The 17,644-nt window shown below is 51.7% G+C and overlaps 1 protein-coding gene across 1 annotated transcript in view; it reads right to left on the bottom strand.

Annotated features, from left to right (window-relative positions):
• Positions 1-577: 577 nt before the first annotated feature.
• LOC128802333 (protein-glutamine gamma-glutamyltransferase K-like) overlaps positions 578-17,644 on the bottom strand; it is a gene marked incomplete at its 5' end in the record, with an annotated part of 50,065 nt that continues 32,998 nt past the window's right edge. The window contains 9 exons of the mRNA XM_053968651.1: positions 578-904; positions 2,278-2,414; positions 6,860-7,020; positions 10,487-10,765; positions 11,587-11,654; positions 11,753-11,824; positions 12,274-12,431; positions 14,145-14,233; positions 16,878-16,981. Coding sequence (XP_053824626.1) covers positions 583-904; positions 2,278-2,414; positions 6,860-7,020; positions 10,487-10,765; positions 11,587-11,654; positions 11,753-11,824; positions 12,274-12,431; positions 14,145-14,233; positions 16,878-16,981 — 1,390 coding nt within the window. The remainder of the gene's footprint in view (positions 905-2,277; positions 2,415-6,859; positions 7,021-10,486; positions 10,766-11,586; positions 11,655-11,752; positions 11,825-12,273; positions 12,432-14,144; positions 14,234-16,877; positions 16,982-17,644) is intronic.

Genomic DNA, 17,644 nt, shown 5'->3' with positions numbered 1-17,644 from the left:
TCCCAGTATAAACCAGTGACCCCCAGTGACCCCCAGTAACTGCTCCCAGTGCTCCCAGTATGGACCAGTGACCCCCAGTAACCCATCCCAGTGCTCCCAGTATGAACAAGTAACTGCTCCCAGTGCTCCCAGTATGGACCAGTAACCCCCAGTAACCCATCCCAGTGCTCCCAGTGCCCCCTCCCAGCGCTCCCAGTACAAACCAGTGCTCCCAGTGCCCCCTCCCAGCGCTCCCAGTACAAACCAGTGCTCCCAGTGCCCCCTCCCAGCGCTCCCAGTACAAACCAGTGCTCCCAGTGCCCCCTCCCAGCGCTCCCAGTACAAACCAGTGCTCCCAGTGCCCCCTCCCAGCGCTCCCAGTACAAACCAGTGCTCCCAGTACAAACCAGTGCTCCCAGTGCCCCCTCCCAGCGCTCCCAGTACAAACCAGTGCTCCCAGTGCCCCCTCCCAGCGCTCCCAGTACAAACCAGTGCTCCCAGTGCCCCCTCCCAGCGCTCCCAGTACAAACCAGTGCTCCCAGTGCCCCCTCCCAGCGCTCCCAGTACAAACCAGTGCTCCCAGTACAAACCAGTGCTCCCAGTTCACCCCCCCGTGCTGCCCCCGGGCCTCCCCCTCCTCCTGCGCCGCCTCCTGCCGCCGCCGCCGGCGTTCCCGGCGCTCCCAGCGTTCCCGGTAAGGCTCGCGGCGCTCCCAGCGAGGCTCCCAGTGTTCCCAGTAAGGCTCCCAGTGTTCCCAGTAAGGCTCCCAGTGCTCCCAGTGCTCCCAGTAAGCGCCTGGAACTGGAGGCTGCCGTGCACGGGCGGCAGCGCTGCGCTCTCCAGCGTGGCCGCCAGGCGGCGCTGCCCGGCGCGCAGCGGCGTCACTGATTGGCTGAGGCGGAGCGTCTGCCCCGCCCCCAGCGAGCTGCGCGGGAAAGGAGCCGTGAGAGCCGGAAGGGACCAGTATGGACCAGTATAAACCAGTATGGACCAGTATGGACCAGTATGGACCAGTATGGACCAGTACAGACCAGTACGGACCAGTATAAACCAGTATGGACCAGTACGGACCAGTACAGACCAGTACGGACCAGTATAAACCAGTATGGACCAGTATAAACCAGTATGGACCAGTATGGACCAGTATAAACCAGTATGGACCAGTATGGACCAGTATGGACCAGTATAAACCAGTATGGACCAGTATAAACCAGTATGGACCAGTATGGACCAGTACGGACCAGTATGGACCAGTATAAACCAGTACGGACCAGTATGGACCAGTATGGACCAGTATAGACCAGTATAAACCAGTATGGACCAGTATGGACCAGTACGGACCAGTATGGACCAGTACGGACCAGTATTGACCAGTATGGACCAGTACGGACCAGTATAAACCAGTATGGACCAGTACGGACCAGTATAAACCAGTATGGACCAGTATGGACCAGTATGGACCAGTATGGACCAGTATGGACCAGTATAAACCAGTATGGACCAATATGGACCAGTATGGACCAGTATGGACCAGTATGGACCAGTATAAACCAGTATGGACCAGTATGGACCAGTATGGACCAGTATGGACCAGTATAAACCAGTATGGACCAGTACGGACCAGTATGGACCAGTATGGACCAGTATGGACCAGTATAAACCAGTATGGACCAGTACGGACCAGTACGGACCAGTATGGACCAGTATGGACCAGTATGGACCAGTATGGACCAGTAACCCCAAATCCCAATTTAACCCCTTCCCAACCCATTTTTAACCCTTTCTTAACCCCTTTTTACCCATTTTTCACCCAAATTTTGACCAATTTTCCCCCATTTTTTCCCCGTTTCCCCCCTCCCAGTATAAACCAGTATGAACCAGTTCCTCCCAGTCCCTCCCAGTATAAACCAGTTCCTCCCAGTCCCTCCCAGCCCCTCCCAGTCCCTCCCAGTATAAACCAGTAACCCCAAATCCCAATTTAACCCTTTCCTAACCCCTTTTTAACCCTTTCTTAACCCATTTTTACCCATTTTTCACCCAAATTTTGACCATTTTTCACCTTTTTTTCCCCATTTTTCTGCTCCCAGTATGAACCAGTATAAACCAGTATGGACCAGTATGGACCAGTATAAACCAGTAACCCCAAATCCCAATTTAACCCTTTCCCAACCCCTTTTTAACCCATTTTTACCCATTTTTCACCCACATTTTGACCATTTTTCACCTTTTTTCCCCCATTTTTCCCCATTTTTCCCCTCCCAGTATAAACCAGTATGAACCAGTATGAACCAGTCTCACCCCAGCGCCGCGGGTTTGGGGCAGGCGATGCCGGCGCCCTCCATGCGCAGCGAGGCCCCGGCCAGCGGCTCCGGCAGAGGGTTCTGGAACACGACCTGGACGGGCACGGCGCGGCCGACCTCGGCCGGGCCCAGCAGCTGGGGAGACCCAAAATCCCCGGGATTGAGCCCAAAAATTCCACACAAAAATCACATCCCCAGAACCCCAAAAACCCGCGGGATTCAGCCCAAAAATTCCACACAAAAATCCCCGAAACCCGCGGGATTCAGCCCAAAAATTCCACCCAAAAATCCCAGAAATCCGCGGGATTCAGCCCAAAAATTCCACACAAAAATCACATCCCCAGAACCCCAAAAACCCGCGGGATTCAGCCCAAAAATTCCACACAAAAAATCCCCGAAATCACCGGGATTCAGCCAAAAAAATCCACACAAAAATCCCAGAAATCCGCAGGATTCAGCCCAAAAATTCCACACAAAAATCCCCAAAATCCCCGGGATTCAGCCCAAAAATTCCACACAAAAATCCCCGAAATCGCCGGGATTCAGCCCAAAAAATCCACACAAAAATCCCAGAAATCCGCGGGATTCAGCCCAAAAATTCCACCCAAAAATCCCAGAAATCCGCGGGATTCAGCCCAAAAATTCCACACAAAATTCCCCAAAATCCCCGGGATTCAGCCCAAAAATTCCACACAAAAATTCCCAAAATCCCCGGGATTCAGCCCAAAAATTCCACCCAAAAATCCCAGAAATCCGCGGGATTCAGCCCAAAAATTCCACACAAAAATCACATCCCCAGAACCCCAAAAACCCGCGGGATTCAGCCCAAAAATTCCACACAAAAAATCCCCGAAATCACCGGGATTCAGCCCAAAAATTCCACACAAAAATCCCAGAAATCGCCGGGATTCAGCCCAAAAATTCCACACAAAAATCCCCGAAATCCCCGGGATTCAGCCCAAAAATTCCACACAAAAAATCCCAGAAATCGCCGGGATTCAGCCCAAAAATTCCACACAAAAATCCCATCCCCAAAATCCCAAAAATTCGCGGGATTCAGCCCAAAAATTCCACCCAAAAATCCCCGAAATCCGCGGGATTCAGCCCAAAAATTCCACACAAAAATCCCCAAAATCCGCGGGATTCAGCCCAAAAATTCCACACAAAAATCCCCAAAATCGCCGGGATTCAGCCCAAAAATTCCACACAAAAATTCCCAAAATCCCCGGGATTCAGCCCAAAAATTCCACACAAAAATCCCATCCCCAAAATCCCAAAACCCCGCGGGATTCAGCCCAAAAATTCCACACAAAAATCCCATCCCCAGAATCCCAAAAACCCGCGGGATTCAGCCCAAAAATTCCACACAAAAATCCCCGAAATCCGCGGGATTCAGCCCAAAAATTCCACACAAAAATCCCAGAAATCCCCGGGATTCAGCCCAAAAAATCCACACAAAAATCGCCAAAATCACCGGGATTCAGCCCAAAAATTCCACACAAAAATCCCAGAAATCCCCGGGATTCAGCCCAAAAAATCCACACAAAAATCGCCAAAATCACCGGGATTCAGCCCAAAAAATCCACACAAAAATCCCCAAAATCCCAAAAATTCCAGCCCAAAAATTCCACACAAAAATCCCCGAAACCTGCGGGATTCAGCCCAAAAATTCCACACAAAAATCCCAGAAATCCCCGGGATTCAGCCCAAAAATTCCACACAAAATTCCCCAAAATCCCCGGGATTCAGCCCAAAAATTCCACACAATAATCCCCAAAATCCCCGGGATTCAGCCCAAAAATTCCACACAAAAATCCCCAAAATCCCCGGGATTCAGCCCAAAAATTCCACACAAAAATTCCCAAAATCCCCGGGATTCAGCCCAAAAATTCCACCCAAAAATCCCCGAAATCGCCGGGATTCAGCCCAAAAATTCCACACAAAAATCCCCGAAATCGCCGGGATTCAGCCCAAAAATTCCACACAAAAAATCCCAGAAATCGCCGGGATTCAGCCCAAAAATTCCACACAAAAATCCCATCCCCAAAATCCCAAAAATTCGCGGGATTCAGCCCAAAAATTCCACACAAAAATCCCATCCCCAAAATCCCAAAAATTCGCGGGATTCAGCCCAAAAATTCCACACAAAAATCCCAGAAATCAGCGGGATTCAGCCCAAAAATTCCACCCAAAAATCCCCGAAATCCCCGGGATTCAGCCCAAAAATTCCATCCCAAAAATCCCAGAAATCCCCGGGATTCAGCCCAAAAATTCCACACAAAAATCCCCAAAATCGCCGGGATTCAGCCCAAAAATTCCACACAAAAATCCCAGAAATCGCCGGGATTCAGCCCAAAAATTCCACACAAAAATCCCCGAAATCCCCGGGATTCAGCCCAAAAATTCCATCCCAAAAATCCCAGAAATCCCCGGGATTGAGCCCAAAAATTCCACACAAAAATCCCAGAAATCCGCGGGATTCAGCCCAAAAATTCCACACAAAAATCCCCGAAATCCGCGGGATTCAGCCCAAAAATTCCACACAAAAATCCCATCCCCAAAATCCCAAAAACCCGCGGGATTCAGCCCAAAAATTCCACCCAAAAATCCCAGAAATCCGCGGGATTCAGCCCAAAAATTCCACACAAAAATCCCAGAAATCCCCGGGATTCAGCCCAAAAATTCCACACAAAAATCCCCGAAATCCCCGGGATTCTTTTGGGATTGTTTGGGTTTTCTTTGGGATTTTTTTGGGGATTTTTTTGGGGGGTTCCTTTGGGATTTTTTGGGATTCCTTTGGGATTTTTTAGGGTTCATTTTGGGATTTTTCTGGGATTCCTTTGTGGGATTTTTTTGGATTTTTCGGGGTTCCTTTTTGGGATTTTTTGGGGTTCCTTTTTGGGATTTTTCTGGGATTTCTTTGGCATTCCTTTTCGGGATGTTTCGCGGTTCCTTTTTGGGATTTTTTGGGATATTTCGGGGTTCCTTTTTGTGATTTTTTTGGAATTCCTTTTTGGGATTTTTGGGGATGTTTCGCAGTTCCTTTTTGGGATTTTTCGGGATGTTTTGGTGTTCCTTTTTGGGATTTTTGGGGATTCCTTTTTGGGATTTTTTGGGATGTTTCGGGGTTCCTTTTTGGGATTTTTTGGGATTTTTTGGGATTTTTTTGGAATTCCTTTTTGGGATTTTTTGGGATGTTTCGGGATTACTTTTTGGGATTTTTTGGCATTTTTTGGAATTCCTTTTTGGGATTTTTGGGGATGTTCCGCGGTTCCTTTTTGGGATTTTTTGGGATGTTTCAGGGTTCCTTTTTGGGATTTTTTTGGAATTCCTTTTTGGGATTTTTTGGGATGTTTCAGGGTTCCTTTTTGGGATTTTTCGGGGTTCCTTTTTGGGATGTTTCGGGGTTCCTTTTTGGGATTTTTCGGGGTTCCTTTTTGGGATTTTTGGGGATTTTTTGGGATACCTTTCTGGGATTTTTTTGGATTTTTCGGGATTCCTTTTTGGGATTTTTTGGGATTTTTCGGGGTTCCTTTTTGGGATTTTTTTGGAATTCCTTTTTGGGATTTTTGGGGATGTTTCGCGGTTCCTTTTTGGGATTTTTCGGGATGTTTTGGTGTTCCTTTTTGGGATTTTTGGGGATTCCTTTTTGGGATTTTTTTGGAATTCCTTTTTGGGATTTTTGGGGATGTTCCGCGGTTCCTTTTTGGGATTTTTGGGGATGTTTCGCGGTTCCTTTTTGGGATTTTTTGGGGATGTTTCGCGGTTCCTTTTTGGGATTTTTGGGGATGTTCCGCGGTTCCTTTTTGGGATTTTTTGGCATTTTTCGGGGTTCCTTTTTGGGATTTTTTGGGATGTTTTGGGGTTCCTTTTTGGGATTTTTTTGGAATTCCTTTTTGGGATTTTTGGGGATGTTCCGCGGTTCCTTTTTGGGATTTTTTGGGATGTTTTGGAATTCCTTTTTGGGATTTTTTGGCATTTTTCGCGGTTCCTTTTTGGGATTTTTGGGGATGTTCCGCGGTTCCTTTTTGGGATTTTTTGGGGTTCCTTTTGGGAATTTTTTGGGATTTTTTGGGGTTCCTTTTTGGGATTTTTTGGGATGTTCCGCGGTTCCTTTTTGGGATTTTTGGGGATGTTCCGCGGTTCCTTTTTGGGATTTTTCGGGGTTCCTTTTGGGAATTTTTTGGGATTTTTTGGGGTTCCTTTTTGGGATTTTTTGGGATGTTCCGCGGTTCCTTTTTGGGATTTTTGGGGATTTTTTGGGATACCTTTCTGGGATTTTTTTTGATTTTTCGGGATTCCTTTTTGGGATTTTTTGGGATTTTTCGGGATTCCTTTTTGGGATTTTTTGGGATTTTTCGGGGTTCCTTTTTGGGATTTTTTTGGAATTCCTTTTTGGGATTTTTGGGGATGTTCCGCGGTTCCTTTTTGGGATTTTTGGGGATGTTTCGGGGTTCCTTTTTGGGATTTTTTGGGATTTTTCGGGGTTCCTTTTTGGGATTTTTTTGGAATTCCTTTTTGGGATTTTTTGGGGGATGTTCCGCGGTTCCCTTTTGGGGTTTTTGGGGCGCCGCCGTTACCGTCAGCGTGAGCTCGGGCGTGTGCAGCCGCACCAGCAGCTCCTTGGCCAGCACCTGGCCGCTCTCCTGCACGCCCGCCGCCACCGTCAGCTTCAGCGCCGCCCGGTCGCCCACGTGCGGCCGGTACTCGCCGTACGTCACCGTCATGGCCACCGCCTCCTCTGCGGGGACACGCCGGCGTCGTTGGGGACACACCCGGGGGATGGCAGGGACACCCCGGGGGACATTGGGGACACGCCAAGGGACATTGGGGACACCCAGGGGATGTTGGGGACACCCCAAAGGACATTGGGGACACCCAGGGGATGTTGGGGACACCCCAAAGGACATTGGGGACACCCCAGGGGACCTCGGGGGCACCCCAAGGGATGTTGGGGACACCCCCAGGGGACGTTGGGGACACCCCAAAGGACATCGGGGACACTCCCAGGGGATGTTGGGGACACCCCAAAGGACATTGGGGACACCCCAGGAGATGTTGGGGACACCCCAAAGGACACTGGGGACACCCAGGGGACACCCCCAGGGGACATTGGGGACACGCCAAAGGACATTGGGGACACCCCAGGGGATGTTGGGGACACCCCCAGGGGATGTTGGGGACACCCCAAGGGGACATTGGGGACACCCCAGGAGACATTGGGGACACCCCCAGGGGATGTTTGGGACACCCCCAGGGACATTGGGGACATGCCAGGGACATCAGGGACACCCCAAGGGGACATTGGGGACACCCTAAAGGACATTGGGGACACCCCCAGGGGATGTTGGGGACACCCCAAGGGGACATTGGGGACACCCCAGGGGACCTCGGGGACACCCCAAGGGATGTTGGGGACACCCCCAGGGGATGTTGGGGACACCCCAAAGGACATTGGGGACACCCCCAGGGGACATTGGGGACACCCCAAGGGACACTGGGGACACCCCAAAGGACATTGGGGACACCCCAGGAGATGTTGGGGACACCCCAAAGGACATTGGGGACACCCCCAGGGGACATTGGGGACACCCCCAGGGGATGTTTGGGACACCCCCAGGGACATTGGGGACACCCCCAGGGGACATTGGGGACACCCCAAGGGGACATTGGGGACACCCCAGGGGAAATTGGGGACACCCCAAAGGACATTGGGGACACCCCAAAGGACATTGGGGACACCCCAGGGGATGTTGGGGACACCCCCAGGGGACATCATCAGGGGGACATTGGGGACACCTCAAGGGGACATTGGGGACACCTCAAGGGGACATTGGGGACACCCCAAAGGACATTGGGGACACCCCCAGGGGATGTTGGGGACACCCCAAAGGACATTGGGGACACCCCCAGGGGATGTTGGGGACACCCCAAGGGGACACTGGGGACACCCCGCGGGATGGAGGGGACACCCCAAGGGGACATTGGGGACACGCCAAGGGACATTGGGGACACCCCAGGGGACATTGGGGACATGCCAGGGACATCAGGGACGCCCCAAGGGGACATTGGGGACACCCCAAAGGACATTGGGGACACCCCAGGGGACATTGGAGACACCCTAAAGGACATTGGGGACACGCCAAGGGACATTACTGGGGACACTGGGGACACCCCAAGGGGACATCATTGGGGGGACACTGAGGACACCCCAGGGGATGTTGGGGACACCCCAAAGGACATTGGGGACACCCCCAGGGGATGTTGGGGACACCCCAAAGGACATTGGGGACACCCCCAGGGGATGTTGGGGACACCCCAAAGGACATTGGGGACACCCCCAGGGGATGTTGGGGACACCCCAAAGGACATTGGGGACACCCCCAGGGGATGTTGGGGACACCCCAAGGGGACATTGGGGACACCCCAGGGGACCTCGGGGACACCCCAAGGGATGTTGGGGACACCCCCAGGGGATGTTGGGGACACCCCCAGGGGATGTTGGGGACACCCCAAAGGACACTTGGGACACCCCCAGGGGACATCACGGGGGACACTGGGGACACCCCTGGGGGACACTGGGGACACCCCAGGGGAAATTGGGGACATCCCCGGACAGCCCTGGGTGACCCCAAGGTGGCCCCGGGCTCGGGGCTCGTGTTGGAGCTCAATGGGACGGGGCTGGGGACACCTGGGGACACCTTGGGGACACCCTGGGGACACCCTGGGGACACCTGGGGACATCCTGGGGACACCTGGGGACACCCTGGGGACACTTTGGGACATCAGGGACACCTTGGGGACACCTTGGGGACACTTTGGGACATCAGGGACACCTGGGGACACCCTGGGGACACCTGGGGACACCCTGGGGACACCCTGGGGACACCCTGGGGACACCTGGGGACACCCTGGGGACACCCTGGGGACACTTTGGGGACACCTGGGGACACCCTGGGGACACCCTGGGGACACCTGGGGACACCTGGGGACACCTGGGGACATCCTAGGGACACCTGGGGACACCCTGGGGACACCTGGGGACACTTTGGGGACACCTTGGGGACACCTGGGGACACTTTGGGGACACCTTGGGGACACCTGGGGACACTTTGGGGACATCCTGGGGACACCTGGGGACATCCTAGGGACACCTGGGGACACCCTGGGGACACCTGGGGACACTTTGGGGACACCTTGGGGACACCTGGGGACACTTTGGGGACATCCTAGGGACACCTGGGGACACCTGGGGACACCTGGGGACACCTGGGGACACTTTGGGGACACCCTGGGGACACCTGGGGACATTTTGGGGACACTTTGGGGACACCTGGGGACACCCTGGGGACACCTTGTGGACACCTTGGGGACATTTTGGGGGGTCCTGGGGGGTCCCCGGGTGTGGCATTGAAGGGGTGGCGCTGCCCTGGCCCTCCCAGTATAAACCAATAAAAACCAGTATAAACCAGTACCAAACCAGTACAAACTGGTATCAAACCAGAATAAACCAATACAAACCAGTTTGAACCAGTATGGACCAGTATAAACCAGTATAAACCAGTACCAAACCAGTATAAACCAATATAAACCAGTTTGAACCAGTAGGGACCAGTGTAAACCAGTATAAACCAGTTCCAAACCAGTATAAACCAGTATAAACCACTATAAACCAGTATAAACCAGTACCAAACCAGCATAAACCAGTACCAAACTGGTATAAACCAGTATAAACCAGTACAAACCAGTATAAACTGGTATCAAATGACTATAAACCAGTGTAAACCAGTACAAACCAGTACCAAACCAGTATAAACCAGTACCAAATACTGAATTCCACACCAATTCCCCCCCCCATTTTTCACCCTTTGGGCGACCCAAAACCCCCCAAAATCCCCTCAAAACCCCCTCCCAGTACAAACCAGTATAAACCAGTCCCTTCCAGTCCCCTCCCAGTATAAACCAGTACAAACCAGTACAAACCAGTACAAACCAGTATAAACCAGTATAAACCAGTGCAAACCAGTACCAAACCAGTATAAACCAGTACCAAATACTGACTTTACCACCGATTTTCCCCATTTTTCACCCTTTGGGTGACCCAAAACCCCCTCCCAGTATAAACCAGTACCAAACCAGTACAAACCAGTACAAACCAGTACAAACCAGTACAAACCAGTATGAACCAGTATGAAGCAGCGGCTCACCCTGGCCCGGCGGCAGCGTCCGGCTGTGCTGCTCCTGCCGGAAGGCGGCTCCGGCCACTCCGGTGTAGTGGACGGCGCAGAGGGAGAAGCGCAGCCGCAGCGTCCGAGGCTCCGCCCCCTGGTTCTTGACCACCGCCCGCAGCTCCAGGTCGGCTCCGGCCACGGCCGGACCGGCCCCGACGGTCAGCGTCACCTCTCCGGACGAGGTGGGGCCGCGCTGGCGCGGCCGCGAGCCGTGGGACGTGGCCGCGGAGACGGCGCGGCGCTCCTCCTCCGAGCCTGGCCGGGGGACAGGGGTCAAGGGGTCATTGGGGGGGTCATTGGTCATTGGTTGGGTCAATGGTCATTGGTTGGGTCAAGAGTTGGGTCAAGGGGTCATTGGTTGGGTCAATGGTCATTGGTTGGGTCAATGGTCATTGGGGGGGTCAAGGGGTCATTGGTTGGGTCAAGAGGTCATTGGGGGGGTCAATGGTCATTGGGGGGGTCAATGGTCATTGGTTGGGTGAAGAGTTGGGTCAATGGTCATTGGTTGGGTCAAGAGTTGGGTCAAGGGGTCATTGGGGGGGTCATTGGTCATTGGTTGGGTCAATGGTCAATAGTTGGGTCAATGGTCATTGGTTGGGTCATTGGTCATTGGTTGGGTCAATGGTCATTGGTTGGGTCAATGGTCATTGGTGGGGTCAGTGGTCATTGGTTGGGTCAATGGTCATTGGTTGGGTCAAGAGGTCATTGGGGGGGTCAATGGTCATTGGGGGGGTCAATGGTCATTGGTTGGGTCAATGGTCATTGGTTGGGCCAATGGTCATTGGTTGGGCCAAGGGGTCATTGGTGGGGTCAGTGGTCAATGGCTGGGTCCAAAGTCAGCTCACTCAGGGTCAGTGGTCACTCATTGGTCACTCAGTGGCCATTGGCCACTCATTGGTCACTGCTCCTGGGGGTGTTTGTACTGGTCAGTGATGTCCACTCTGGCCGCAGAGCCGGCCCCCAGCGTGCTGCTCCTGCGGTCACTCATTGGTCACTCATTGGTCACTCATTGGTCACTCAGGGGTCACTCGGGAGTCAGTGGTCACTCAGGGGTCACTCGGTGGTCACTCACTGACCCTCGGGGTGTTTGTACTGGTCAGTGATGTCCACTCTGGCCGCAGAGCCGGCCCCCAGCGTGCTGCTCCTGCGGTCACTCATTGGTCACTCATTGGTCACTCATTGGTCACTCATTGGTCACTCAGGGGTCAGTGGTCACTCAGTGGTCACTCGGTGGTCACTCACTGACCCTCGGGGTGTTTGTACTGGTCAGTGATGTCCACTCTGGCCGCAGAGCCGGCCCCCAGCGTGCTGCTCCTGCGGTCACTCAGGGGTCACTCATTGGTCACTCATTGGTCACTCAGGGGTCACTCGGGGGTCAGTGGTCACTCAGGGGTCACTCGGTGGTCACTCACTGACCCTCGGGGTGTTTGTACTGGTCAGTGATGTCCACTCTGGCCGCAGAGCCGGCCCCCAGCGTGCTGATCCTGCGGTCACTCATTGGTCACTCATTGGTCACTCATTGGTCACTCATTGGTCACTCATTGGTCACTCAGGGGTCAGTGGTCACTCGGTGGTCACTCACTGACCCTCGGGGTGTTTGTACTGGTCAGTGATGTCCACTCTGGCCGCAGAGCCGGCCCCCAGCGTGCTGATCCTGCGGTCACTCATTGGTCACTCATTGGTCACTCATTGGTCACTCATTGGTCACTCATTGGTCACTCGGGGGTCAGTGGTCACTCAGGGGTCACTCGGTGGTCACTCACTGACCCTCGGGGTGTTTGTACTGGTCAGTGATGTCCACTCTGGCCGCAGAGCCGGCCCCCAGCGTGCTGATCCTCCGGCCGATCGCGCGCTCCTCCACGTGCACCACGGCGAAGCCGCCGTGCGGCTGCCGCTGCCAGTACACCTTGTCGCTGTTCACCTGCGTAATTAATGAGCCAATTTGCATAATTAATTAGGTTATTAACGCTGCTTATAACCCCCCACAGCAGCACTGTAAATTGTGTTTCATTGTTAGTTAATTAACCCTGCTCTGCGTAATTAGGTTTGTGTGCTGCCGCTGCCAGCGCACCTTGTCGCTGTTCACCTGCATAATTAATCAGCCAATTTGCATAATTGATTAGGTTGTTAACGCTGCTTATAACCCCCCACAGCAGCACTGTTAATTATGAGTCTTTGTTAGGCTAATTAGCCCCGGGTTTGTATAATTAGGGCACGCCCACCACAGATGACAGCGCAGCTTGTGGCTGTTCACCTGCATAATTAATGAGCCAATTTGCATAATTAATTAGGTTATTAACGTTGCTTATAACCCCCCACAGCAGCACTGTTAATTGTGGTTCATTGTTAGTTAATTAACCCTGCTCTGCGTAATTAGGTTTGTGTGCTGCCGCTGCCAGCGCACCTTGTCGCTGTTCACCTGCATAATTAATCAGCCAATTTGCATAATTGATTAGGTTGTTAACGCTGCTTATAACCCCCCACAGCAGCACTGTTAATTATGAGTCTTTGTTAGGCTAATTAGCCCCGGGTTTGTATAATTAGGGCACGCCCACCACAGATGACAGCGCAGCTTGTGGCTGTTCACCTGCATAATTAATGAGCCAATTTGCATAATTAATTAGGTTATTAACGCTGCTTATAACCCCCCACAGCAGCACTGTTAATTGTGTTCCATTGTTAGTTAATTAACCCTGCTCTGCGTAATTAGGTTTGTGTGCTGCCGCTGCCAGCACACCTTGTCGTTGTTCACCTGCATAATTAATCAGCCAATTTGCATAATTGATTAGGTTATTAACGCTGCTTATAACCCCCCACAGCAGCACTGTTAATTATGAGTCTTTGTTAGGCTAATTAACCCTGGTTTATGTAATTAGGACATGCCCCTGACGGCCTCATTTGCATAATTAGTGATCACCCCCTCAGCGCCTTTAGTTACCTCTGCTAATTAGCATAATTAAGGCCTGATTTGCATAATTACACCACACCCACCACCGCAAGCCGCCGGTGCGTTGCCATTGTTGGCCTTCTCCTTTCCTTAATTAACGATCTCATTTGCATAATTAAGCACACCTCTCAGCAGCACTGGTAATTACACCTATTAATTAGCATAATCAAGCCCTCATTTGCATAATTAAGCCACTCCTTGCATTTCAAACTGCCATTGTTCAGGTGCTCATTTCCGTAATTAATGAAATCATTTGCGTAGTTAATAATCCCCCCATAGCATCATTAATTATGCAGATTAATTGGCCTAATTAATGACTCATTTGCATATCAAAGCCACGCCCACAAACCCAAGCCTCCAGCGCATGGCCATTGCTTATTCTCCACCATTAACCACCTCATTTGCATAATTAATCACCCCCCTTTTAGCAACATTACCCACCTAATTAACCCCTCATTTGCATAATCATGCCCCACCCACCAAATTAACCCCTCATTTGCATAATCACGCCCCGCCCACCACCGCTGCCAGCACAAGTCCTCGTCCGCTCCACTCATTTCTATAACCACCCGCCTCATTTGCATAATTAATCCCCGCCCCCCCTTCACCGCCACCGACCGCGGAGGCTGGCGAGGTTAATTAGAGGGTAATTAGAGGCTCCTAATTTGCATGAGGAGCCCCGCCCACCTCGGCGAAGACGAAGGGCGTGTCGTACTTGAGGAAAACGTCGCCGTTCTTGACGGCCGTGACCGAGCAGGGCCCGCAGCAGAACAGGCCTGGAACCAGTACGGACCAGTATGGACCAGTACGGACCAGTACGGACCAGTATAAACCAGTACGGACCAGTATAAACCAGTACGGACCAGTATGGACCAGTATAAACCAGTATAAACCAGTACAGACCAGTATGGACCAGTATAAACCAGTACGGACCAGTACGGACCAGTATAAACCAGTATGGACCAGTACGGACCAGTACGGACCAGTATGGACCAGTATGGACCAGTATGGACCAGTACGGACCAGTATGGACCAGTACGGACCAGTACGGACCAGTACGGACCAGTACGGACCAGTATGGACCAGTATGGACCAGTATGGACCAGTACGGACCAGTATGGACCAGTACGGACCAGTATAAACCAGTACGGACCAGTATGGACCAGTACGGACCAGTATGGACCAGTATAAACCAGTATGGACCAGTATGGACCAGTACGGACCAGTATGGACCAGTACGGACCAGTATAAACCAGTATGGACCAGTACGGACCAGTACGGACCAGTATAAACCAGTACGGACCAGTATGGACCAGTATGGACCAGTATGGACCAGTATGGACCAGTACGGACCAGTATAAATCAGTACGGACCAGTATAAACCAGTATGGACCAGTATGGACCAGTATAAACCAGTATGGACCAGTATGGACCAGTATGGACCAGTACGGACCAGTATGGACCAGTACAGACCAGTATAAACCAGTATGGACCAGTATGGACCAGTATAAACCAGTATGGACCAGTACGGACCAGTATGGACCAGTACGGACCAGTATGGACCAGTACGGACCAGTATAAACCAGTACGGACCAGTACGGACCAGTACAGACCAGTATAAACCAGTATGGACCAGTATGGACCAGTATAAACCAGTATGGACCAGTATGGACCAGTACGGACCAGTATGGACCAGTACGGACCAGTATAAACCAGTATGGACCAGTACGGACCAGTACGGACCAGTATAAACCAGTATGGACCAGTACGGACCAGTATAAACCAGTATGGACCAGTATGGACCAGTACGGACCAGTACGGACCAGTATAAACCAGTACGGACCAGTATGGACCAGTATGGACCAGTATAAACCAGTACGGACCAGTATAAACCAGTATGGACCAGTATGGACCAGTATGGACCAGTACGGACCAGTATGGACCAGTATGGACCAGTACGGACCAGTATAAACCAGTACGGACCAGTATAAACCAGTATGGACCAGTATGGACGAGTACGGACCAGTATGGACCAGTATGGACCAGTATGGACCAGTACAGACCAGTATGGACCAGTATAAACCAGTATAAACCAGTATGGACCAGTGTAAACCAGTATGGACCAGTATAAACCAGTATGGACCAGTACGGGCCACTACAGACCAGTATAAACCAGTATGGACTGGTATGGACCGGTGTAAAAAATCCCCATTTCCCACCATTTTTAACCCTTTAATCCCCTCCCAGTGTCCTCCCAGTACAAACCAGTAACCCCCCATGCCCAAACCAGTCCAAACCAGTCCAAACCAGTATAAACCAGTGACTCCCAGTCCCAAACCAGTCCAAACCAGTTCGAACCAGTAACCCCAATCCCCATTTCCCCACTTTCCCCCCCATTTTTAACCATTCATTTCCCATTTCCCCCCTTTTTCCCCCATTTCCCTCCCTGCCTGTCCCCTCCCAGTATAAACCAGTATGGACCAGTACAAACCAGTATGGACCAGTATAAACCAGTATGAAACCAGTCCAAACCAGTCCAAACCAGCAACCCCAAACCCCCTTTTAACCCTTTTTTCCCCATTTCCCCCATTTTTAACCCTTTTTCTGCCATTCCCCCCCCTTTTTCCCCCTCCCAGTCCCTCCCAGTACAAACCAGTACAGACCAGTACAAACCAGTACAAACCAGTATAAACCAGTAACCCCAAATTCCCATTTCCCCCCCATTTTCCCCATTTTTAACCCTTTTCCCGCCGTTTTTTTCACCGTTTCCCCCAATTTTCCCCCTCCCATTTCCCTCCAGCCCCCTCCCAGTATAAACCAGTAACACCCAGTCCCAAACCAGTATAAACCAGTAACACCCAGTCCCAAACCAGTATAAACCAGTAACCCCCACTCCCCTCCCAGTACAAACCAGTGACCCCAAATCCCCATTTTCCCCATTTTTAACCCTTTATTCCCCTCCCAGTGCCCCCAAATCCCCTCCCAGTCCCCTCCCAGTACAAACCAGTATAAACCAGTATAAACCAGTGACTCCCAGTCCCAAACCAGTATAAACCAGTATAAACCAGTAACCCCAAATCCCCATTTTCCCCCATTTTCCCCATTTTTAACCCTTTAATCCCCTCCCAGCACCCCCAAATCCCCTCCCAGTCCCTTCCCAGTATAAACCAGTAACACCCATTCCCAAACCAGTACAAACCAGTATAAACCAGTATAAACCAGTAACTCCCAGTCCCAAACCAGTATAAACCAGTACAAACCAGTAACCCCAAATCCCCATTTTCCCCCATTTTCCCCATTTTTAACCCTTTCCCTGCCGTTTTTTCCCCCGTTTTCCCCCTCCCAGCCCCCTCCCAGTATGAACCAGTATAAACCAGTATGAACCAGTATGAACCAGTATAAACCAGTATAAACCAGTACCGCTGCTGGTCTCCTGGGGCGTGGCATCCACCACCTGCCAGCCGTCGTAGCCGTCGGGCAGATCCGGCCGCTTCATCCAGCAGTCGTTCCACACGTGGAAGTTCCTGCACCAGTACGGACCAGTATAAACCAGTATGGACCAGTATAAACCAGTACGGACCAGTATGGACCAGTATGGACCAGTATGGACCAGTATGGACCAGTACGGACCAGTACGGACCAGTATAAACCAGTATGGACCAGTATGGACCAGTACGGACCAGTACGGACCAGTATAAACCAGTATAAACCAGTATGGACCAGTATAAACCAGTATGGAACAGTATGGACCAGTATGGACCAGTATAAACCAATATGGACCGGTATGGACCAGTATAAACCAGTATGGACCAGTATGGACCAGTATGGACCGGTATGGACCAGTATGGACCAGTACGGACCAGTATGGACCAGTATGGACCAGTATAAACCAGTATGGACCAGTACAGACCAGTATGGACCAGTATAAACCAGTATGGACCGGTATGGACCAGTATGGACCAGTATGGACCAGTATGGACCAGTATGGACCAGTATAAACCAGTATGGACCAGTATAAACCAGTATGGACCAGTATAAACCAGTATGGACCGGTATGGACCAGTATAAACCAGTATGGACCGGTATGGACCAGTATGGACCAGTATAAACCAGTATGGACCAGTACAGACCAGTATGGACCAGTATAAACCAGTATGGACCGGTATGGACCAGTATAAACCAGTATG

Source organism: Vidua chalybeata, chromosome 38 (assembly GCF_026979565.1).
Source record: "Vidua chalybeata isolate OUT-0048 chromosome 38, bVidCha1 merged haplotype, whole genome shotgun sequence".
NCBI lineage: Eukaryota > Metazoa > Chordata > Aves > Passeriformes > Viduidae > Vidua > Vidua chalybeata.
This window is presented reverse-complemented; position numbering and strand designations above follow the sequence as displayed.